The sequence below is a fragment of the Oryzias latipes genome, chromosome 10, assembly GCF_002234675.1.
Source record: "Oryzias latipes chromosome 10, ASM223467v1".
Classification (NCBI taxonomy): domain Eukaryota; kingdom Metazoa; phylum Chordata; class Actinopteri; order Beloniformes; family Adrianichthyidae; genus Oryzias; species Oryzias latipes.
The window spans coordinates 9,235,497-9,261,290 of record NC_019868.2 but is presented as its reverse complement, the minus strand read 5'-3'; the positions used below and the strand labels follow the sequence as shown (position 1 = coordinate 9,261,290).

Genomic DNA, 25,794 nt, shown 5'->3' with positions numbered 1-25,794 from the left:
CGCAGAAAATAGGGCTCCGGATCTCCATTGCTTATTCATGATGCTGTGGCATGCTAGGTGTGTTAATAATCTCCTCAGAAACCAAAAGAATCACAGTTGTTTGTTGAACACCTAGCCAATCTGGGCCCCAATCAGCAGCAGATGGGAAAACAGGGGGATCAGGATGATCCGAGACAGAGGGAGGCAGATTAAGAACAGGTAATGTGCAGAAGTTGATGGGGGCCGAGTGTGTATTAAAGAGAGGGTACCTGAATTGTAAATCAGTCTCAGAGAGTGTGTACACGCGATGTGGAGTGTGTGCGCTCGAGTGTGGTTTACAAGAGCGTGTTCACAGAGGTTAATCAAAAATGAAGTGAGCAAGAAAGAGACGGGGAGAGCGATAAAGACGAATCAGGAGAGAGAAATACTGTGAGTTGGGGTGGTGGTGGAGTGAAATTCAAGAGCTAGAGCTAGAGCTTTGTCTCCAGCCTGCTCCTCTTTTGTGGCTCTGATTGATTCTGCTCGTTGTCTGAGGAACTGAGACAGCAACCATTTTTCTAACCGCACCATTGTCTTTTTAATTCTTTGAGATAGCAGCTGGAACCCCCCCTGATTTTCCTGTGCAGCACAAAGCACTGTGTCAAGACAAACGGAGGTCTGCATTGGGCTGCTGAAACATTAGTTCCTCAACTAAAAACACTTCACATGTTGTCCATTTCTCTGTCACTTACAAGGCAGTAAGTCACCTTAAGCAACAACTTTACCTCACATTCCCCACGCATCCTTTGCTGCATCTGTATCGTCTGAAATTTAAAAACAGCTTTAAAAGACCTGCAGCACACACACTTGCTGGTTGAGGTGCTGCATCGATGCAGAAAACGCAGCTGCAGGATTGAATCTGTTCCACCAGTGTGCAGCTGTTTGCCATTCTTGCTTTTTGTGCGACAGCGGTCTGATGCAGGTGTTCTGGCATGGACAAGCTATTAACTTAACTAGTTTAATAATCTAATCTTTATGAGCCTTAATGGTAGCATAATCAGAGGTGAGAGTGTCGTTATTCATTTTTAGCTGGGCTGTGAAACAAAAAAAACAAAGGAAACTGGTTCTTGGGGGACGGTGCTGTTGGAGGTTACGTCATCCTTTGGTGCTGTATTTATTTTAGTGTCTCTGAGCAGGTTAAGGAAATGTTTTACTTACTTTGTTTCAATCTCAGATGCTGCTACAGAAATATCTAATGCTTGAAATATTTCTTTACAAAGTGATGTTCTGTTATAGTGAGGAAAAGGAGCTCTTCTGACTTCCAGATTTGAGATGAGTTGTGCCAAAAGACTGATGTCACACAAGGATGGGAGGTTCCTCTGTTTGAAGATACGTTTACACCACCCTCGGCAACACGTCTTCAAGCGGCCATTTTCAGTGAAAAGCTTATGTAAACGTGTGCAAATGTGCGTTTTCGGGCTTCTGCATTCAAAGCTCTTGTGAAGCTACGCAATTTTAGGATTCGGGTTCTACCTGAAATATGCAAGGTTTTAGCTCTATTTTCAGGCTCTACTTACAAAATGTACTGGGATTGAGTGTGCAACAAAAGTTAAACCAGCTGAACTTTGACCAATCAGGGAATTGGATTTGCACCGCTTTGACATTTTGCTCTTAGCCTCTCTTTCAACTGCTGGCACACATGAGCTAATAAAGAGTAGAAAAAAAAAAAAAAGAAGTCCCTTCCTGTTTGTCCAGATGAACGCCATGGGCTAAATGTGCATTTAAGAATGTGCTAAACAAGCGCTGTTGGAACATGCCACATGGCCGATTTGAACATAGCATAAGAATTGCATCTCAAAATATGTGGTGGGATTTTTGCAAGGTACTGTGACGTCAGTGTAGCTAAAAGTCATCTGGATTTGTCAAACGTTCAATTACCAGAACTAAAATACATCGATTTCTTCTAAACCAACCAGACTTTACGTGCTATCTTTTTCCCATTAGAAGATTGGTTGAGATCTGAAATTATGCAACATTTCATATTCATGATGAAAGATCTTTTTTTTGGAACTACAGATGATGAGATGCGGGTTTGGAGGGAGTGGAAATATTACATTTAAGGAGCAGACATGAATACGGAAGTTCGCCAAGTTAAAACTTAATGGGATTTAAAAATAAGACTCAAAAGTCTTACCGTGTAAAGAATTCATCAGCACGTCTCACTCATTTCTCCTCCGTGCCCTTCACTCTTCTGCAGCACAGTTCTTGCAGCTTGGCTTGTCCACAGAAACGTTCCGATAACTGATTACATGAGTTGTTGCTCAATAAATTTGGAGACCAGGTGTAAACAGGAAAAAGAAGGTAATTTGGCATTGATTTTAATCCAGTTTCAAAATATGTCATTAAAGCTGTAGTTTGGAAACAAATGAACACAAAGCTGTAATATCATTTCCAAAAGAGGCACACCCTGTCAGAGAGAGGAGAGCACATTTAATTAAGTGCCAGTCTCAAAGCAGAGCTGGAAAGGCTTTCTTTGTGCTTTTTTTTTTTGACAAAGTGTTTAACTGACTTGGTATAAAGACTTTTTGAAATACAATCTATTAAAAGAAGGGTACAATCTCTCTCAGATAGCATACCAATGTGTTACAAGTTACAGTTTGGCACAAAGATTTGAAATAGGTTTGATTTACCGGCAACATCTTACAGGATCTGGACGAAATCAGGTTATCTTCATTTTAGGGGTGTAATGATTCATTTTAACAACAATTCATATAATAATTTGTGGTTGCAATGAGAATTTGTAGTCGATATTGGTTCATTTTGAATGATCCAGTTTTCTGACCTAAAATCGATTCACATCAAAATGATGCAAAGGGAACATTATTAGAACATTCTACAACACTGTTTGGTCGCATGTCTTTGCTAAATTCAAAGCCTTTCCACACATTGGACTGGAATGATGGACTGATCATTTTCTATCACATGTGTGTTGTCTGTTGTGATGTCACTCGTTTTTTTAACCCTATAGTAAAATACACCTACTGTGCCACAATCCAAATGTTTTTTTCCCAATATTGATTTAATTACTATTTCATTTAGAAATGATTTTATAATGGTATTGATAATCTCAATCCTTACACCCCTATTTCATTTTACATTTTAAAACACTAAACTAAGTTAATTTTGGCCTTTTTGTCAGGATTGGAGAGTGTTTGTGTGTGTGTGTGTAGGTGTGTGGCAACAGTTTAAAGATATAACCGCTCAGCACGAGGAAAGACAACACCTCAGATCTCCAGAGCAGTTCCCGATCCTCTCAAAGTTTTCCACTCCTTTACAAGAGAACGACTTACTGCAGCTTTGTTGATGAAATGCTATAACTGTGGACTGATACCATGTGGAGTAAACAACTTGATGAGGACACACTATACATATAGACTTGCTTAAAGGACTTGTGGCTAGAGGTGGTCCGGACGGTTGCAGAGCGACTGCCAAGGCAGGGCTTGTATTACAGAGATCCTGGGATATCAGACACCAGGCAGCCTGGGCTCCCTCCAGGCAGGCCAGACTCTGGCAGCTGGCCTGCAGCCCAGAAAGCTACAAGCAGCTCCATTACCTGTAGCACTGACGCCTCTTTAGAAGCCCTCATGGTGGAACTATAGGTGCACTGCGGGAATTAAATAGGCTTCAAATTTTAGGAAGTGTACAAATAGGGTGTAGTTACAGCAGCTTTTCTGCACCTGCTGCAGACACAAACAGAAAACCCACATTCGCAAACGCACGAACCTGCGCTGAATGACGAGTGATTTTCTAGGCATTATGGGTCTTGGCACCGGCTGTTTGTTTTATCTTCTTCATGTCTGTGAACAGAGAGATTAAAAATAAACTCTGCTTTGTTTAAAAAGGGAAAAAATCAGCTGTCTTCTGATGAGTGCATTGTAGCCCCCAGTTTTCCATCAGAATACAAAGAGACACTTATCACTGCAGCTGTAGTAAAAAGGAATGGTGGGGGTGGGGGTTGGGGTATCCTCCTTTGCTGCTGAAATGTTTTTATCCCTTCATAGTTACGGTGGCCCTGAAATCCCACCAACAAATCACTCAGCGCAAAGACATATTGAAGATCACAACATTTAAAAAAGCTAAACCGATGATAAAAAAAAAAATCATCACATTAAAGAAATCAAAGCAAAATTACAGAAACAAAAACACATTTCCACAAAAATGAAACCTCTCGTAAAACAAGTCATTTCTACAAAAAAGTTTAAAAAACTAAACACAATAAGAAACCGGAAAAGGACGGTGCTCTGGGACATCACTGACTGGATGATGATGTCTGATTTTTAATGTGAAAAGTTTGATGATTAGTTCGGAGCATATCCAGTATCGCTTTATGGCAAATCAGTTGAAATGATAGACAAACGTCATCAACAAATCAGCAATGTCTCATTATATCTACCTTTTTCAGTTTCTTATTTTGTTTTATTTTTTAACATTTCATTTTGATTTCTGGAAATTACTGTTGTTTTAATTTCATGTCCTTATTTGGAATTTCATTTTAATTTCTAATATGTGATGTATTTCCATGATCTGCTTTGCTTTTTTAATTGATGTTGCAACCTTTTGCGTTGAGTAATTCGTTGGTGTGATTTGCACCTCAGGGCCACCATACACCCCGTTTATGTCAGAAAATATTTCACTTGGAAAAACCTTTAAAAATTAGTTTAGAATACCTAATTGTAGATTTCTTTTGTCATCCACATCTTTTTAAAAATATATTAGCTCTCATCACGTTGGCTCTCCCATCTCTGCAACATTATCACTCAAATGAAATATGAAGCATGAGTATGCAGAGCTATGTCGTCCTCCTCAGCTGTGGCAACAAAGGTTACTACCTCAGGCAGAGTACTGTAATATTTCCATATTTTCCTCAGCCCATGTATATTCAGTGGGAATGATTTATTCTGTAAGATTTTATTGCTGTTTAAATGCAGGACGTCTCTCTCCCAGATACCCCAGAATATACGGCGAAGCTGAACCTAGCAGAGTGCGCTCGCTGCCTTTGTGCTCTGCAGAAGTTAAAGGGGTTAAAGAGAAGTCATCCAAACCACCTCCATCATTACTATCTTTCATTCACCAATTAGTGTCAACGTTCCCCCTCACTGTCCCCTACATGACCTTGCAAAAATGAGCTCAGTATGTCGTAATTCATTGTTTTTAGTCAGCCTCACTAGTGGGAGGCACCTTATGTCTGCCAGTGACCCACATTATGAACTATTGATGAGAGAGTGAGGGCACAGTAACTGAGAGGAGGGACCTGCAGAGGTATGAAAGGACCCCCAGAGCCCTCCTCCCAACCCCTTTCTTGGCCAGCACCTCTGCATTTTGTCTCTCATCGCGTCCTCATACGCAGCTTCTATTTTCTTTTTCCTTCCTCCGCACTCCTTTTCATTCCTCGCCAATGAGTTATGTGTCGTCCTTCACTGCATGGACCATATTTCTGCTAAACTGGATTTTTCTTGTTGCTCAAAGATCAGAAACCTGCCGCATCCTGATCAGCACATAAACGTACTATGATGTCTGGAGCAGGATCGTTTGTGAGGTCGAGGGCCAAAAAGGATTCAAAGAAAAGATTTGACACTACTGTGTCATAGCTGGGGGTGGTGGATAATCAAATTAGAGCAAATTTGTCACCATTAAAAATCAGTCACAAAGGCGCTCAATTTTTACTTTTTACGGCTCATAAAATATTTCCTTCAGGCCACCACTTTTTTGTTCTGGCCAATAACTTAATTACAATATCACAACATTAGTGCATTAGATAAAGTTTCAAAACTTTTAATACTTCAAGAATTGCTTCATGTATGAAGTAAAAAGAAACAGTTTAGTCATTTTCAAATGGCTTTTGTTGTTTATTTAGCCAGGGAGTACTTAGTATCACAAGATTTGATGTGTGACACATACTATATGGATGTAATAATAGTATATATAATAATAGTCTCTACTTTCTTCAAGCCTCCTTGCCAAATTTCAACTTTACAAAAGAGTTAACAGATCCTCTGTGAACTTAAAGTCCCACTCTTATCATTTTATTGATCTACTGTAAAAGCATTCCCAGTCGTCTTTTACTTAAGATTGTCGTTTTTAGAGATAAATCATAGAACCTGTGTCGTTTTCTAGGAGATAGTTTCTGCAGACCAGCAGTAGTTCATCAGAAATTCACCTCTGAGTTTTCGTCCCACATCCCGTAATCAATCTGTTAACACGCTCTCCTGCTAGCTTACAGCCTCTCACAACCCCAACCTAACATTAGCCGTGAAACAAAAAGGGTGAGCAATACTGGAGCTATCCAGCCGTACAGTTGTAGTCATACTTCAGCTCAAGTGAGGAAAACAAAGACGTACATGGATCTAGTCTTCTAAAAGTGGATGCATCAGAGCGGAGCAGGAAGCTTGTGGCCTGCCGATTGTAGCTTCTATGCCAATTCTTAATCTGCCTATTATTAACAACAATTTGAATAAAGAAATACAAATGCAATTTTAAGTTGAATTTTCTTTTTATGTCCTTTATCATGAGAAAAATCCCACAAGTTCAAAACATGTTAAAAACTTCAAAAACATGATTTTCATCGTAGTAGGGCTTTAACCTCACAAAAGCAAAATGTCCATATTATGTAGCATTATATCAATAATATTGTGTTTCATAAAAGGGCGAAGGAAAAAAAAACGGTTTTATCCACTAATAGACTCCTTGTATTTAGTTGGGTTGTATTTGATTCTTGGTAGCATTTTGCAAACCAAATGGACTTTTCAACCTGCCTGTCCCCCACCCACTTTTTTTTTTTTTTTTTTAAAGGAGGACGAAAGGCAATGAGAGATGTAGACTGTTAAGTTTAATGGCTGACAGGAAAGCTCAGAATGACTCTTCTTAATGGGATGCCTCTGCTCATGCAGACCTTGTTAAAGAGGAGGCTAGCATGCGCGTAGAGGACAGGGGGGGAGGCTTCGGCTATGGGGACGCCGCACACCCACCCCCCACGTTATCTCAAGGATCTTCAGCAGGGGTCTCAAGCTTCTTTGTGTTGTCTTCTGTGCTCCCTCTGCATTCAGCCCGGATTAGCATCAGAAAATACTGTAAATAGAGCAGACAATCGGGCCGGGACCCCTTGTGTCCACAGTGCTTACCGACTCCCCCTTCCTTCACCTCATCCTCCACCACCCCCCTTCTGCACTCTACACGACTTTAACCAGCTTGGATTTGCAACTGAATGTCAAGCCTGGTGTTTGGCTTTACCACGGGGCAGGTTGTTCCTCGGCTGCCTCCCCAGAAAAAGGAACTGGAGGCTCGAGAAGAGCAAGGGAATTGGATCTTTGACACCTGTCACTTCCACTCGACTGCACCTTGCTCCCTCGCCGCGCATAAGGACTTTTCATGTCACAGCTCAGCATGTTATCATGAGTGGGCACAGGGTCAGAGAAATCCAATTACTACCACTGCATCAGAGCCCAGCTATCCTTATGCATGCTGTAGTCATGTTCCTTAAATCAGAAAAGATGTGCCCTATTAGTTCCTTCTCCTTTCTTCGGAAAACTCTCCCACCTCCATTTTAATCTATGTGTTTTATAAGCTTGCAGCTTTTCTCCTGGACTGACTCGCCCCTGACAATCCTCTACACAGTGTGGCACTGGCTAGTGGGTGGCTAATGCAACACACATTGGTTCTGACTGTGTTATATTAAGTGGTATCGTGGTACAGACCTCACTGTGGTGGATAATGGAGAACCTGGCAGGGAATCAGCACGCCTCCCAGATGCCAAACAGATTGGCCTTCGTGACAGGGCAATAGGAAGTGTGTTAGGACGCGTTAGGCCCAGTGGGTGTAAATCTAATGCATCTTCACACAACAGGGCGGGTAAAGGGGGTCACTGTGTTTTTCTTATTTCTTTTATATGCCTTTCATCCATAAGTGGTGCCTTCCATGTGTCTCAGTCGGAAACTCTGCGCCTTTTTTTTTCATGATCTGTTTCCCAACAAGGCTGACTTCCTCTCACTGTACCCGTCCCTCTTTCCTCATGCTATCACAATCTTCATGTTACAGTGTCCTATTTCTAGAGATTCTTAAAGAAAGGAGAGGTTTTTTATTTCTTTTTAAAGGAGGAAGAAAAAAAAGGGAAAATAAGGACAAGAGAGACAGAAGGCTCCCTGTTGGTGCTTTTGTGACAAGATAAAAAGGAATTTAAAACACATAGTCGTGGCTTACACAAAATGAACATGACTGAAGAAGACACCATATTATATTAATTATGTAAGGCCGAACGTTTGAGGCAAAGCAGCGGCTCACAGTGGGAGCCATTAGTTTGCAGCACAGTGTGTCATCCCAAGTCGCTTGGACACAGTGACGGGTGCTGAAGTGCAGCGCTTAATTCTGATGGTTAAGCGGAATTGTACTTTTTTATGGCCTGAGAAAGTAATGGAATGCAGGTTGATCTGAAATTATGACAAAAAAATCTATCACTTGCAGATCGGCTGTGTTTGTCTCAGAGTTTGCAACTAAAGAAATGGATCCTATGTCTTAAGAAAATCCAATCTAGTCAATAACAAGCTGTGATGTCAAGATAAGGGTGGGAATTGGGGTGCCTAAATATTTGAGATTGAGTTATTAAAAAAAAACAACAACTTCAAATCTGCAGTTAATCAACTCTTGTGGACTTCAGAAGTAAACCAGCAAAGCAGATTTTTACTGCTCACCCCCTTGATTCTGGTTTATGAGCTCATGGTATGATATTGATTCATTTTTTCTAATTTTTACTCTAAAATCAACCTTGCTCGAGATTTGACAAAGAAAAAGTTTGAAGCCAAACAAAGGTTTAAAAAACAGTGACAGCAAATCCTCTTTTAATGAAGTGGCTTTATCCTTAAGAAGAGATTTAGGGTTATTAACAGAAATTAATGAAGATCGATTTGAGAAAAAAACGTTTATTTTCTTTTTAAACTCAGCAATATGGAGAAGTCCATAAGAAGAATTGTGTCTTTACAGAAAGTTTTAAGACATTATTCCCTGATGTTGGCTTAGATCCTACTGTTGCTGTCAATCTACTCACTTCCGGTTTCAATTTTCAGTTGATGCTGGATTTTTGTGTTTAGTGCCACTATGAGAGGCCATAAAGTATAACACATTACTACTCTTTTAGCAAAAAAAAAAGGTCCAGTTTGCAGCTAGAAAAAAAGAACTTTCTATAAAAAGGTGCGGGAAATCTAAAAGTCTGTTGGAAACAGTTCAGTTGCTATACAGACATATCTCAAATTAAGGAAACATTTAACTAATGTTAGAGAAAGTGGAATGAGGAATTACATTAAGATTTTGCGGAGGATGCATTAAAACTACACTTCCATTATAAAATGTTTTTCTTTAGTTCAGTTCCTAGTGTTGAAATGTGGATTCAAACTGCGTTCACACCAAATGCAATTCATTTGGTGGGAAATCAGGAATTGTTTAGGGGGCACGACAACCAGGTAGAAATTCTGACATCTGGCGAATATTTAGCCGTATAAGTTCAAATATCTGAACTTTGGCGAAGAATTTGCTCCACTTCAACCAATCAGGAGTTCAGCTTGTGCTGGTGTGTTGATGACATCAGTGGGTGGAGTCAGATGCAGCTCCTGCAGTAGATGACGAAGCTCACCGTACTGGGAGAGTCTCTGGAGGAATCAAAAACATGGCAACATAATTACTGATGTCTTCAAAGTGCACTTTAAAATAAATATTCCCGATCTCATCCATCATCCATGTCTTCCCTGGATTGTAAATGAGATATAAACAGTCAGTGCTTCCATGTAGTGAAGAGGCTAACAACTTTGGGCAGAAGCTCCTCCCACATGTGGCAGGTTTATGAACACATTTTTAGATAAGCGTCCAGCAGCGATGTGTAAACCGAGACAGAGGATGCAAATTTGCCGCAGGAATCGCGTAGTGAATCAGCTTCCTGTTTGATAGGATGCGGCTTTAGCCATGCTTTGCATTGCTTTAAAACAAAATCCTGTGGATGTGACGTGTCTTTAAAGAAAAAAAAGCCTACACAGCACAAAGCAGCCCTCTGTTAAATTTCACTCACATTTGCACTTTTCCCCATGTAAGTCTAAGCATTACATTTGCACACCTTCCACCTTTAGGTTTCATTTTACCTGTCAGCTCACCTGAAAATAAAGTGAAGTGACAGTTGATTTCTTTTTTCCCTCACTGTTTTTAAAATGAGTGAACTCCATCTACACTGCTGCCATCATCAAGCTTCTACCTCGCCCTGACTCACAGCGCAGACTTTCAGTCTTCCCCAGCTCTGCTCGTGGATGTAATTTAAGGGAATGTTTTTCCCCACTGCTTCTTCCAGACTCAAGGGTTTAGGAGCAAATTAACTCACCAGCTCGGTCAGGCTTAAACACAGAAATACAGCATTTGTTTCAGTGTGTTTAAAAATGTCCTCTACTGATATTTGTAGATGGGGTAAAAAAAAAACGCAGGAAGGCCTTTTGGTTCAGTAGGAGTTGTGCAGGTTGGCCAGAGGTGTATACAAATTTCAGGAAATATGAGAGTCTGAAATTTGTATTGGTAATTCTTTTTACATCACAATCTTATGTGTCAAAAAAGTTAAAGATGAGAAAAGTTAAGTGCAGAGATAATCTAATATACAGGGTTTTCCACTCTACAGGTCTCACCAGATTAGAAACGGCACCATAAATGAATGGTCTGTTTTTAACATTTATGTAATATGTAAGGCGTACTGAGCAATAAAGCGCTTTAAGTGAGATGAGAGTCAGAGATAAGTTTGTCAGTCAGACTAACTAACAGTAACTCTAGAAATTGTAACATGCTACACGTTTTCACAATACCTGTAACTCCCAACCTTGTTTGCAGCACGTAAAAAAACAGACTGATCCCACTAAAATAAATGTTACAGTGACTGCGCTAACTCCCAAACTTGTTAGTAACACGCAAAAAAGAAAGGAAAGGTCGTTATTTAGTTAACGACCTTTTGAGAAAAAAACACATCAGATACACTAAATAGTCTGTTCTACAAGACGTCTCCCTCTCAGTTTATACTGAATGTGGATCACATTATGAGAAGGTGAACTCAACTTTCAGTTTAATTTGCTCAATAATTGCATTCGCTTTCCTCTTTTTCTTTCAAGCTTTAAAATAATTATCTGTTTAAAACACTCCAAGCCCAAAGATGAAGTTTCTCTCATGGAAAGCATCACAGAATTAAATCCCTGATTAGCTTTTCTCCCCAGTGTTATATATTTGTGGCCCCAGAGTTTTCCAATTTTCTAGAAAAATGTATAATGCATTGGGATGATTTCTTTTCCCCCCCATTTTCTTTGACATTTCAGGAATTATTGCAGCAGATCTTTTTAACTATTGTACGGGGATTTATCCTTTTTCTTTTACAAACTGACCAATATTCATTAAATAACCATTTTGTCATACATTTTGTTTTTCTAAATGTGCTTCAGGATCCGTGAGAAACAACTTTAGCAAAAGAAGCTTTAATTAGGAGCCAGTTTACACAAACAGCCACAGTTTGTCATCATCTGTGTGACTTGTAGGTGTTGTTTTGTTATTCTGATAAGGTGTGTTGATGTAGGCTGGGAGTGTGTCTCAAGTCTCTTGTTGGATCGGCGGCGTGGCTCATTTGAAGCAGGGATGAAACAGGCTGACCCACAGGCTGTGCTTCCATTGCTGTATTGTGTCTGAGCCTATGCTGAGAAATTCTCCCTTTTCCTCTTTTATACAGTTTAGCCTGGTGCAGCCATGCTCATCCCTTCATGCCTTTCTGCCTGGGTTAAATCCAGTTCAGAGTGCCAGTTAGGAGAGTTAAACGGTCAGTGGCTCGTGTAATGTAAGGAAACCAGGGCATGAATTATGGTAATGGCTGTTCTAAACAACAACAGATCACCAGTGGAAGCTTTGCCCCTTCAGCTCTCCCATATGTCAGGATATGAGTCAAGGGTAATTCTTTACTGGGACACTGTGACCCCAAGGAGCCAGTCGTTGAAGGGGAAGGGGGCACCACAGGGTGAAAGAATCCTCTCAGCCAAATGGTGTTTGTTGCCAGGGCGATGAAACCAGACCACCCACGTATGTCATCAGGACAAGCCGCCTGCATTATTTCCAGTGCATCAAACAGTCCATTGGCCAGTGGTCCTGCTCTCGAGTAAAACGGTACACTGCGATGACACAGTGATTTATAAACAGCATTCCTCCCGCCGCTGTTACACAGCTGTTAAGCAGATGCTGTTTGTACCAATTTAGAAGCGAGTGCATTGTTTGTCAACAGCAGTTTGGGAATTCATTCTTTATACCGGGAGCGCATTGCAGAATGCAGCGGCTCTGCTGGATGGGCAAGCAGCAAGTGAGGGAATGAAAAAAGTAAATATGTGCAGAACGTGGCTCAACTGTTGCTGGCTTTGAACAAGACAAAAACTGCTTTCCTAAACCATCGGCTTTTGTCAGGTTGGCAACAAACGTGAGGCAGAGCGACGGAAAGGTCGGGCAGAGAGAAAGTGCACCCCGCCCCCGGCAACAGATCTGACAAGTCAAGTAGTCTTGACAAGTAATACCAGACTGAGAAACTCTGGTCAGATTGGCAAAAATGAGAGGAAGGGATTTTTTGTGAGAAAGGGATTCGTTTAATTACATCAATATACATTACGTGAGCCAGCAGCACTGATGAGATGGGAGAGGAGGACAGAAGGAGGAGAGGCATAAAGGATGGCCTTGTGCAGGGAGCTGTAAGGCATGAATCTGGGGGTCTCTGAGAGCGGGGTGTAGTGTGATGTGACTGAGCCAGATGCTGTAGGGAGAAGGAGAGGACTCGATGCTGCACAGAGAATGATGGCTTACGTGGCACGGTAAGGGTGCCCCTCTACTGTTTGTAAAAACAAGACCATCACACTCCATCTTGCGGCTCCCGCAGGAGCCAAGCCTCCAGGCTGATTTATGGCCCACAGACTGAATTGGCTGGCTGGGATGACAGCAGTGCTTGGACTCTCCCTGGTGAGTAGTGTAGGAGGCTGCTTGGCCGGGCTTCAGCCTCAGCTGTCCGCAGAGCTGTCCTCAGATGGGACAGATGTTGAGCGCTCTTCGCAGTGTTACGATCACACTGGATCTCATGTTCGGCCTTGAGTGTTTGAGCCCAGCCAACCATCAGCCACAGACACGCCGTTCTGCAAAACACTGTCTTTTCAAGACCTTTTTTTTTTTCTACTCCTTCCTCCCCTGTGATGCGTTCATCAGCGCCTGCATCACAAGCTCCATCAAGTCTCTGTAGCAACAATTTAGATTTAATCAATCTTTGCCATGTGACTGCCAGGATGGAAAATTAATATGGAGAGCAATTAGAAAACAGCCATCTCACAGTCAAAGATACTCTGGAAGACTGAGATGGAAGCAAGAAAGACAACATTAGAGGAACAAATTTCTGCAGGGCACCCAGGCGAAACTGGGAATGTTTACTGTACGTAAACAGGATAATATTGGCTTTCCATGGATGAAGTTTCTTCAGATTTTCAAACATGTCTTTCCGCACAGTGGAGGAGTTAGTTTTCCAATTTTGCTCTATAGGAACTGGTCAGTTCTCTTTGGCAAAATGTTTTGGTGTATAAAACAGGGAAATCTTTGAAAGGAAAAAGTGAATCAGTTTGTTTCAAATTGTTATACCTATTTTTTGGAAAATGGAAGTCGCAACACCCAAAAAAAACAAAAAAAAAGCATAATAAAGAAGAAAAAACATTATACATAAGTCGTAATTTTGGTAGAAAATAATTTTAAAAATTGTGGAAACAAGAATGGAAAAGTCCACTAAGCTCTTTTTTAAAACTTCAAATCTCTAAAATCCATTGAATTCATCCATTGAATTTTTAATCTTTTTTGTCGCTTTGGAACATTTCCCCCAAGCTCGGCGTGAAGCTACGTACACACCGGGTACATGTGGCGAGTTTGAGAATGCACTGAACGTGGCTTTTTGAATGTGCTTTCAGCACATTGTGGTGTTCATACTGGACTGTCGCTACCTGATTCTAGCAAGTGTAGTGAGTACTCAGAGCTTGGTGCAAAATGTCGAAGCGGGGAAAATCTGGAGTCTCAGGCTTTTTCTTTCACAGCTCTATTCGGATGTATGAAAGACGTAAAGTCAGAATTCCAACCATAATAATTCACTTCTCCTTCGGGATCAATTTTCTAACAGTTGGCACTTCCATGCTTTGACAAGGACGCTACCCATACATCACTACCAAATCCGAGTCCTTTAATGGTCAGAGTTAACCTGGTTTTACATTCAATGCACATTTCGATGGCCGCGTGTAGTCTGAAACTGACTAAATAAGTTGTGAATGAACAAGAGAGTTTTGAAGCCGGAAGCCCAATGCGTGCATTTACGCAGCGTTCGCTTAAACGTGTGCTTCCGAGCCTTGTGTGAACGTAGCATAAGACTGAGCAGTGCTTCTTCTTCATTACTGTCAGTAGCAAATAGTGACGCACACACCTACAGTGCCTATTGTTGCTATTTATTAAAAAAAAATAAAAAAAATCGCATACAAGTCACGCCCTGCACAACGTGCATTTATTTCCCAAAATGCACGTTGTGTTGTCTGGCTCTCTGCAGAGAAGTTGCAGACAAAAAGAATCGGGACATTTCTTGTTACTCCTACAACAAAACTGTCAGCATATAGAGGATTTAAAGTAGTTTAAGCCAAAAGTGGCAGACGTCCTTTGTAGAAAGATTTATAATGCCACCCTGTTGTTCCACTTTTTTTTCCTCTAGTTCATCTGCTTTAAAACCAAACTGACTGAATTGTGTCAAACCACAAGCACCCGTAGACTTGTGGTTTCAAATAAGACTTTAAGAAATATATATATTTTTAAACTCAGCCCCATCTCTTCTTCTCCAATCTGGCTGCTTAAACTCATTTTCCAGAATTACATCAAGGTTGAGGCTGCATGTGCTGCTGTTGGAGGGAAAAACATTTGTGTTTTCCAAGCCTGGCTTCACATGTTAGCCAAACAGGACTCAAAATGTCTGTTGAGAGCTCGAGGAGAAGTACATTGGCTTCTTTTTTCATTTCTTTTGCTTTTATGTCAGAGGATTTAGACCCCTGGCTGATTCCTCTTTTCCTTTCAGACGTTAGCAACAAACAAATAGCACCCGGAGCTGTATAACATGGAAGCTTCCTTAAATCAAATACACCAGGGTAAATTGAGTAAAGCGGGTCAGCTTGTGGGATACACACGCTGAGGCTAAAGATCCATCTGCTATAACTTGAGGTTCAGATGCCTTCATTTGATTGAGGGAAAGAGGATTGAACCTGCTGCTGTCAGGCTGCACGTTTAAGTGGAAATGGAACGGAGCGTGTGGGTTCACCGCCTGTGCTGATGCAAAGTGATGCTATTTCAGGTAACTACAAACAGAAAAACATGGGCTCCCATGTAAGCAGGATTTGGCTGGTGCTTGTGAAGTGGCAATATTTATTATTTGCCTTTGCCATGGACATATTGAAAGTGCTCTAGCATGCTTTAAAGCAGCCTTTTGACCTTTTTTCAGTATTAAAGTGCGGCCCGTGTTATTTGATGGTGGTGTTTTGCTGAAGATGCTTGGAATTTTATGATTCGATCACCATTAAATTGTATTGTTTTCCTGGTGCACAGCACAAAGGCGCAGGCAGCCTCAGCCTCCCATGAACCTCCTTTAGTAATTGATATTTATTAAACGGTGGATCGGAAATGTTCCCAAAGACATTCCACTTCTGCTCTTTGAAAGACTGGCAAGCTTATCTTTCTGAGTTTTCATGAGAACTCTGAATGCATGTCATCAGCGGGAGGTGCCTTGACTGTTTTCTCCTCTGTACTTCTTGACTTTTAATCCCAAGTAGTACTGTAAAAGCATCTCATTCATCTCATGTCATTTCAGTTGTCTTTTCTGTTAAATTGAAAGAGATCGGGTTTAGTCAGAGGTCGATGGCCTGTCTTCTTCTTCTCCCCTTTTTTCCAAATTCTCTCAGTCTTTATGAGTCTTTTCGAGCAACATCTGCTTTTTATGAAGCTCTGAGCAGAGGCAGGATGTGTGCGTGTTAATAGCACTTGGCTTTTGCAACAATGTCATTTTCAACCCAGTTGCTCTTCCATAGACCCCTAAAGGAAAGAAGAGAAAATGCCTTTCAGCCCATGCATGCACTGCTAAGAGCAGAGCATGCAACTTGTGTATATTTCTTTGTGCTTGGAGGCTGTTCATGCCCCAGAGAGGGCTTTAGGCTGTAGAAATATGCCAAAGCATTTAGAGGAAATTGCATTCATTACCAGGAGACCTATGAATTTTCAATCAGTGGAGGAAAAAGATCCACTTTGTCAAGTATGTCAAACATGATTTAGAAATTATTTTTAGCCTGATAAAAAAAGTTGAAAATTACATAATAACTGTATTTGAATTTAGGTGACATGCTAAATTTTAGCAGTTCCCTAACTGACTAAAATACATAAAGAATAGTGATATAAACTTGAAAAAAGGGTATGATGATGCTGCATAGAATAAAAAGTACTTTTGCTTTGATTCATCTAATCAAGGTTCTATTTGTTACAGTATTTTTTTCCCTTATTTTATTCTTGATAATATAAAGCCCCATTTCCCAGCATCATCACAGTCTGATTGGATATCTTTAAACAAAACCTGTGGCTTAATGCCCTTTGTCTGCTTGATTGCTGCCACTGCTGTTACTTGGACCAATCAGCAAGTATTCACATCATCATGTACAACCACTCCAAGTAAAAAAATAATGATTCTTTGTTCCAATTTATTTTTCCAGGTTCAGAAAGTGATTATGACTTTATAGCTGCTGAATAAGGTCTTCTGTGGCCAAAATGGTGTGATTCTTATGTGACTAATACAAAATACACTCACCAATCACTTTGCTAGGACCGGGTTGGACCCCTTTTTGCTATCGAAACTGCCTTAATCCTTGGTGGCATCAATTCCACAAGATACTGGAAGCTCAGAGATTTTGGTCCATATTGACATGAAGACAGCACGCAGTTACTGCAGATTTGTAGGCTGCACATCTTTGATGCCAATTTCCCGTTCCACCACATCCCAAAGGTGATCTATTGAGATCTGGTGACTATGGAGGTCTTTTGAATCCAGAGAACTCATTGTTATGTTCAAGAAATCAGTCTGAGATGACTCCAGCTCTATGACATGGCAACTTATCCTGCTGGAAGTAGCCATCAGAAGATGGTACACTGTGGTTATAAAGGGACGGATATGGTCCCGTTCGTACTTGCTATCACTAAATACTACTGTGTATGTGGGTTGAAACCGATCCAATTTTCTCACGCATTTCATCATTTAGTGACCACGTTATAGGTCAGTTTCATCAGACTGTACTTGAAAGACAGCTCGCTCATATCAACAACCTCCATAGCCTGTCTCCAATCTTTTTAATATTGATCCCCAGGGCTTTAGCAGAGGTGCCTCTCATAAGCACAGGAAAGAGGGGAGGAAAACAGATCATTAGTGGTTTTAATTAGGTGATCTGTCAAGCTGTGATTGCTCGTCGTAAGCGTATGCATTTGGGTCGATCTTGGTCCCTCTTACAATCCCTTCTTGTCATCTTGGGTCTTTGGAATAGAGGAAAACTGCTTCTGGGAAGGAAGCAAGCAGTGGGGAGCACCGAAATATGTCATAGTGTGTCTGTGTGTATGTGTGTGTGGCAGGTTCTCTGACAAAATGAAGCCGGAAGAAAAAACTACAATTGCAGAAAAGGGGATTTTGGGGAAAAAAACGCTTCTATTTTCTTATGTGAAATCATTTTTAAATTACATCTTTTGATGTGCCGCAAATCGCCGACGTTTTCTATCAAGTCGTCAGAAGACAGATGAAATAATCTGCGCCTTCATTCATTCAGCTCACAGCGCCGCTGTCTAGATTTGCACATGTGAATGAAGAACAAACAAAACTTACAGCCTCCAAATTAAATGAAGAGACTAATGTGTTTTGTTTTTTGGGAAATGATGACGCAAACATGTTCATGAAAGTTTCTTTGCCAGCACAACAAAGTGCAGCACATTTATACGGACTCAGACAAATCTTTTTTTCACTCCAGCGTTAAACATCATTACATATTTATAACTCGGCGCCAGATGACAGAGACAAAGAGGGAGCGAGATATGAACCAGGCAGCAACACCGCAACTTGTCTGGTGTCTTTCTCTGAGATATCTTATTGCACTGTCTAAGCCTGCCTTTTATCTAATGTTGCTCGAGAAAACCCATTTATACAAATGCTGCAAATGGACTTTTGATTTAACAATGCATAATTTAATTGTTACATTAGATTTGCCCCAAACATCTAGCTTCAGTTATCAGCGAGCGATGTAAAGGGGTTGCAGCCATGAATGGATGCAGATTGGCTTCAATGTGCAAAAAGCAAATGATTTAGAAATGTCAAGACTTGTTTATTGGAATAAATTTGAATTATGTTTATTTTTATTATTTAATGTTCCAGTTCTGATGTGCACTAATCAAATGAAGGCCATATGTTATGAATTCAGGATATCGGGAAATGATTATGGTGCTGAGAGCAGATTTAACGTTTTGTTTTTCTTTTTTTCTGTTTTAAGACACCACTGAGGGATTTCACTGCCAGGACGAATGCCGCATCCTGGGACACTCGGATCGCTGCTGGATGCCCCGTGTTCCAGTGCCGGCTCGTGCCAAGTCGCCTGAGCATGCCCGCAACGTCATTGCTTTATCTATCGAGGCCACCACAGTGGATGTGCCACACTACGAGGATGGCACCATCAAAAGGACTTTTGCCACCTTTGGCAAGGATGGGCCTGAAGATGTGGAACGGGGAGAAATGAAGGGAAACCGGACTCAGGAGTCTCAGGTGTGCAGTCCCAAGGCCAACGGAGGGGCAGTCCGTGAAGCTGGCAATGGGCGTGAGGCTGTCAGTCCCATTACATCCCCTGTGCACCTGAAGAGCCCCCTTTCTAAGCCATCATCTGCCTACAACACACTAAAATGTCGCGACGCAGAGCGAATCGCCAACCACAGCCTGCTGCGGCAGCCGGAGGGGAAAGACAGTGAGCCGGCTGTCCGGGAAATCAACACTCTTCTCCACGATGGCAGAGACAAGGAATCCCCCAGCAGCAAGCGCCTCAAGGACATAGTGCTTTAGCAAGCTTTTCAATGGCACACATGTATACACATATACAGTGTAAAGTCACATACATATTTACATATAGATATATATATACACTCGCAATATCTGTGTGTACACAGAAAAGTCCAGCTGTGGACGTGTAGAGACACACCCATTTGCAGAATGCAAACCTCAGAATCAGCTTGGGCTGATGGGAACTGGAGCACGCTGCAGCAAGTTGTGTGGTCAAGTCCAGGTAGTGGATGTGGCTTTGTTGTAGTCGCAGTACTTTTCCCTTGTTTGCTTTTGTTCGGTTTTCGTTTTAACAGTCTGCAAAGAGTGAACAGGCAGGTTACTGTTGACTGCATAGACACGACCAGCAGAGCTCTTCAGACTTGGAGCCAAAGCAGGATGCTGCATATTTGGACACCTGAAATGCCAATTCTGACGCATAGTTATGCCTTTTGAACTACTTTTATATCTGAATCTGACTTTTTGCCTTTTTTTGGTTTTGCAGTTGGTTTTAGCAGTCAAAATGGCTCTTTGTTCCTTTGTATGTATAGTGAGCTCTGTCACTGTAAGAAACAACCACAGATATACACAGGATTCATCTACAATTACTGTCAGTTCACTCCTGCAGCAGAAGAGGCCTCTCGGTCATGTTGGCTCCTCTTCCTGACTAATAAGCGAAGCTTTTTCTCTGCTTTCCTCTGAGGACATCCTGCCATTATGAGACTGCAAGGTCCTCAGTTTTTATATTTCATCACCGATGGAGCTAAACGAACTATCTGCCAAGCTGCTATGAACACTGGAAGTGGGACAGACAAATCTTTGTGTTCAAAATGAGTTGTATGAAAAAAAAAAAAAGACTTCCTGCTTTTGAAATCTCCTGTGCCCAACCTTGATTGTAGCCTGTGGAGCACAAATTAGAGCTTTGTGCTTTGGTCTTGTACTTTTTTTGACTTTTGACTATGGGGCTAGGATAGAAGGGATCGTCACTCATGTCTATGGCTATGTAAAACTCTGTATAGGGTTTACGATTATGATTTTTAATAACCTGTTGTTATGTGACAATCCCTTTAATGTTTTGTTTCAAGAGAAAAAATAAATAAACATTGGTGTTCAACTGAAGCTACAGTAGCGTTTGTTACACAAACACAAAAATGAAAAAACATATATGCCAAAATATATTTTATAAATAATTTAAAGTGTATAATGAGAATATTTAATGCTGTGTAGTTATTTTATCAGTAAGTTATAACTTGCTTCAGTTCATTTGTCATTTGCTTTTATATTGAACTTTTTTTTTATCTAAAGAAGGAATTTGGATTTTTATTATAATTTTTTTTTTGTTTGTTTACTGTGTGATCCCTGGCAACCGTTGACTTGCAGTCTAACTTGTTGTAAAGAGTTTCTTATTGGTCAGTTCTTGTGCCATCCAGTTTCTGTGTGGGCTACTAGAAAAATGTAAAGAAAACTCCCCCAAAAAAACTACACAAAATAAAAAAAACAAAAAAAAAAAAGTCAGCACCAACATTAATGTGTCCGTTCAGTGAGCTTAGAGTGAGATAGCAAAAAGAAACCAAAAAAAAAAGTAAAAGATGCAAAAACAACCGTACAGATCTGCAGGATGTTGCTTGATCTCTGTGAATGGAGAAAGAGCAGCTTCCAGTGTTCTTCAGGCTATAACAATGTACCACTTACAGGTCAGCTTTCCTACTGGACCGAGTCAAGTTCAAACAAGATTTTCTTCAGCTTCAGACGAGGTTATCCTGATGTGTACTGCCTTTGCTCACTGCAGCTGTCTCCCTCTGCCATCTGTGTTCAGCTGATCTCAAAGATGAGGTAGAGCCCACAGTGGTAGCAGCAGGGCTCTCCCCTCCTACGAGCACCTCACAACAGACTGGGTGGAATCATGTTTGAACAAACTAAGGTCCTAGAAGAACCATGTTGCACATCTGCAATATGGTTTGATGTTGCTTTTGCAGTAAAAACACTATGTGCAATGTGGAAATATATGAATGAACATGGAAAAATTTGCATACAACAAACTAGATCTTGTAGCTGAATGTTTTGCTGGTCTCACCCATGGCTTCTGGCAACATGAAAATCGGAATAATCACTGAATGTATACAGCAGCTTATAATTAAACTATTAAATGTTCTCAGCTTTGTTTCCTTGTCTTTACTTGACACAAATGAAACCTGAACTTAAATTAAAATCCTACTCTGATCAATTTTTGATCTATTGTAAAGGTCTTCCCAGTGGTCCTCTAATTATGATTAGGATGTTTTTAGCTAAAACCCCAAAACCTGTGTTTTCTGTGCATAGTTTTTGCAAAACGGCAAGAGTTCAAAATTTGCCACATCCAGTCATCCATCTTTTCACACTCTCTCCCTCTAGCTAACAGCCCCTGACAACCCCAACCTAACATTACCAGTGCAACAATATTGGAGCTATACCGCTGTAAAGTTTTAAGCCAGATGCCAGCTTGGATGAGGGAAAATAATACATATGGAGCTAGTCTTCTACAAGTGGATGCGTTAGAATGAACTGGAGAGCAGGGAGCTTGTGACCTGCCTTAGTAACATGTATGTCGCAGTTATATGCCTTTTCCACCTGCATATTTTTGGTTTGCTTCTGATTCACAATGATTTGAATAAAAAGAATACTTGGAAATGCAATTTAAAGTTGCATTTTTCTTTATATTTGTTCTTTAACATGAGAAAAATGCTTCAAGAACATGTTTAAAACACCAAAAACGTAATTTTTATCAGAGCGGGTCTTGAAGCTTTTGGGTTGAAAAGCATAATGTACACAATGTGAATGTGTCAGTGGAGTGCAGTCTAATGCCTCAGATCACCAAGTGTTGTGAGAGAACAAAACATTCATCTCTAAATTTCTTATTTTTGCATTTTCTTCATGTAAATCTAATGTGTATTATTAAAACTACAATGAATTACCCTAATTTAAGAAATTAGACAAGTATCTACAAAGACAAAGATGTGGCCTTGCAGTGATACAGTTATCCATAAAATGAGGGAAATATAAACTTTTCCCCAAAACACAGTGACAACACACTAATTGATGCCATGATAAAATTCAAATGAACTGTTTCTGTGGAGGCTGTCTCCAGCTTTCCATTAAAAGGCCACTCGTGCAGCTCCCGCTTAAACAGTAATTGCTCGGAATGGGCCGATGGGTGATTTTCCACAATGAAAGATGAATGACTCAGTTGTGCAGCTATTACTGTGCAGCGGACCAAAGTCTTCCTTTCTGCTTGATGTCATATTTAACAGGGCAAATGACAATGCCTCTATGTATGCCATTTCTGTATGTATGTTTGTGTTCATTCTAATTTAAGGACCTGCTTGGGAACTCAGAGGTGAGTGGCCGGGATCATTTGTTTCAGGAAGGAGTAAGGTGTACTGGAAAATGCACAGCTAGTTGAAATATATACCATTTGTGCCATCTAAGCAAAAAAAAATTTAAAAAGAACAAAACCAAATTTCTCATTTCATTCTATCCATTCATTTTCCAGACTGCTTGGTACTCAGTGGGGTCACGAAGATGCTAAAAACCCACCAAGATACTGTATGGGCAAAAGCGTGATACACCCTGCTTCTAAGCTATTAAACTTAATACATTCACTTGCATTAGTTTTTTAAGCTCTGGTTGTGGGATGATGCAATGATTCCCAATAAAAATGTTTCTTTTCTCGACAACAGTTAGAATACTATTTTTTGTCATCTTTATTTTTTTTATAAGAGCTTAATTTCAATAAGCAACACTATTTTTGATTGGTTAATTGACAGGTGCATGGAGTAATGGGTGGAGTCAGTCTTTTTGTGTTTTATACTACGCAATTGCCCATTTTTTGGATTAACGTTAAAGTTATACCTTTCAGAATCCAATGGGTGATGTCTAACATTGGCATTCCAGTTGTTCCTGCTCTACTTTGTTTAAAGGATGCAAGTTGACATCATATGTTATATGCCAAATTGTAGCACAGTTTATTGTGTGATAGAAGAACAAAAACTCAACATAACCTATTTTTTTAACTTTATAGCATCCATATCATTCAGTGGATGCTTCAAAAGATGGGCTAGGCACAGAAAAAGTTTCATCTAGTTTGATTTCCATTCATGTATGCGCGCACACACACACACACACACACACACACACACACCTGAAGTACCTGCATACAGGTACTTTAGGAGTGTGAGGGGTAAGGCAGGAATTGGACCTGCAACTTTGAGAAGAGAGGTTGATCGCTCTACCTCTGCACCTCAAAACATCTTACACATTGACCTAGCTAAATATCCATCCATTTATCCGTCTTCTTTGCCCTTCAATTGTCCTGTGCAGGGTCACAGGGAATCAGGAGCCTAATTAGCTCTCTATGAGAAAGATTTTTCTGTGTGTAAAAGTTGGGTCATAGTTTTTAAGTGTATACAGGTCTAAACAAAAAAGTACACTCACTATATCTTGTTTCCGTGAATAAAATAAGATGAAACAGGTAATGAGAGAAGCACACTCTTGAGTTACGTTGCAGAGTAACTGTGTCTTGTGTGAGCACACCCTCAGAGCTTTAGAATGGGTCTTATGTGTCGCAATATGTCCTGAAATGAACCGTCAGATGTCTGTCACCAAAAGTAGAATCTGCCAATCTTCTGCTTCCAATTGAAATCCATGCACACACCCTGCATACCCAAGGATTTATTTCACTTGCTATCGGTTTGGTCTACCAGATCTTGTAGATGTTCAATCTATCTATATATCACTGACGGCACTGTCCATAGCAAAAATGGACGCCAGTGTAATCGATGATGTTAACAAGCATTATCATATTGGCAACTTTGATATAAGGGAAAAGTACTACCGGTACTTTTTACAAAAAGTACAAAAGAAGTTTTACTATAAAACCCAGACAAATTATTCCTATTTTTGCATTTTTTTGCCACAAATTGATGCCTCACTGGACAGGAAGCTGAACTCCTGCGTAACTTTTCAGTTGGGACGGACGTCAGACCCAGACATGACAAAGGCAATGTGAACTTTCCTATTGATTAATGATCATTTTGTTTTTAATAATAAAAACACATCACAGATGGACCTTTATGTGGTGGAGTTGATTATCAAAAAGTGTTTTTTGGAAATGAGAAAAAAAAAATTCAGGTGGATGTAGACTGAGTTCACAATGAGTCGCAACTGTTGATAAGTCACCATAAACAACATCAGTAAAGATATAAAAACATGCAAAAGTAAAAAAGAAATAAATTACTACATAAATTGGCATGTTAAAAGATATTTTGGCTGAACACATCTGCGATCGATCCACTGTGCAAACCTGAGTGTCTTCAACGTCAAAGACACCTCATGTGTTTCGATGAGACACAGACCTTACCTTTTTTCTCCTCCATTAATTCCAAAGCAGATGTTTGAGAATCAAGTGAGTTGAGTGTCTGTTACAGTGAGTTTTTTTTTTTTTATCATCAGCACAGCTCCTCTTATCTGCTGAGACTATCTCCTATAGCGTTTTTTTTTTCCAGACATCTAAACTCCCCCAATGTTTCTTTATGTGATATGATGCAGCTGCTGATCAGGACCATGTTGACTGTCATTAGGGGCTGTCATTCCACTGCTGGTTAATGTTCTTTCACAGCCAATACTATGACATGAAAACACCAAAGCCAGCTTGAAGTATTGATTTATTAGTCAACTATGAGCTGAAGGGGCTGAAATTTATGGAATAAGTTGAAAAGCAAGACAGAGCCTGATTCTTTCTCTGAGTCAAAGAAAAAACCTTTTTCTAATGACATCTTTACTCAATAACAACTCTTTCTTTCTCCTCCCCCACAGCCAGCAGATATCTCTCATGAGTTGGCTTGTATGGATTGATGAATAAAAGCATACAAGATGTGGAGCAGGACACATTCCAGCATCAGTATAAGGAGGTGGAGGGAGAGAAAAAAACAGAGAGAGAAAAAGAGGGGGAGCGCACAGCTGACACACAGCTGCCCTACGATAAGAAAAAAAAAAGGCTGGCTTCCTTTCTATAATTAATTTGCCATTCCCTCTATACCCTCTGGTGGAACCAACATGAAAGCTGAAAGAGCACTAGCTAACACATCCATTAGTCTATAAGGAGGATCTTGTTTCTTCCAGCTAACTCTTCTTCTCATGGGCAATACCACTATTCTAGCCCTGCCCCACTCATATAAATTACTCATGCCCTTTCAGAGGTGTTTAGACCCCTGGGCTTCCATAACAGACTTACTTGAACCAAAGGTGCAGGTTTGCCTTTAAATGAGGGAAATTCATTAAAAACTGGTCTCAAACAAACCATTAAACCCCAAAACGAATAACAGTTGTTGTTCACCTTTTGGCACATCCCGTTGGAGTCGCCACAGGGGTTTGGCTGATAGTATTACGGTGGATGCACTTCCTGACGCAACCCTGTATTTTTATCTGGGCTAGGGACCGGCACAGGGGGACACAGACTTGGGCCCCCCTTGTGGCAACATAGCTAGGCAGTAGCGTGAAGGGTCTTGACTAAGAACCCAAACTGGATGAAGCTCATAACACCCTTGGGAAGCGAACTCTCGCGTGCCAGTCCTACACCCATCCAATAACCCAGCTGCTACTAAACTAATAAC

The 25,794-nt window shown here is 40.6% G+C and overlaps 1 protein-coding gene across 7 annotated transcripts in view; it reads left to right on the top strand.

Moving 5' to 3' along the window:
• pcdh19 (protocadherin 19) overlaps window positions 1-21,302 on the top strand; it is a 60,463-nt gene extending 39,161 nt beyond the window's left edge. For all 7 annotated transcript variants that reach the window (XM_020706432.2, XM_011479903.3, XM_020706431.2 and 4 more), the window contains exon 5: window positions 18,612-21,302. In XM_020706432.2, the coding sequence (XP_020562091.1) occupies window positions 18,612-19,171 (560 nt within the window). In that variant the 3' untranslated portion in view covers window positions 19,172-21,302. The remainder of the gene's footprint in view (window positions 1-18,611) is intronic.
• Window positions 21,303-25,794: the final 4,492 nt, after the last annotated feature.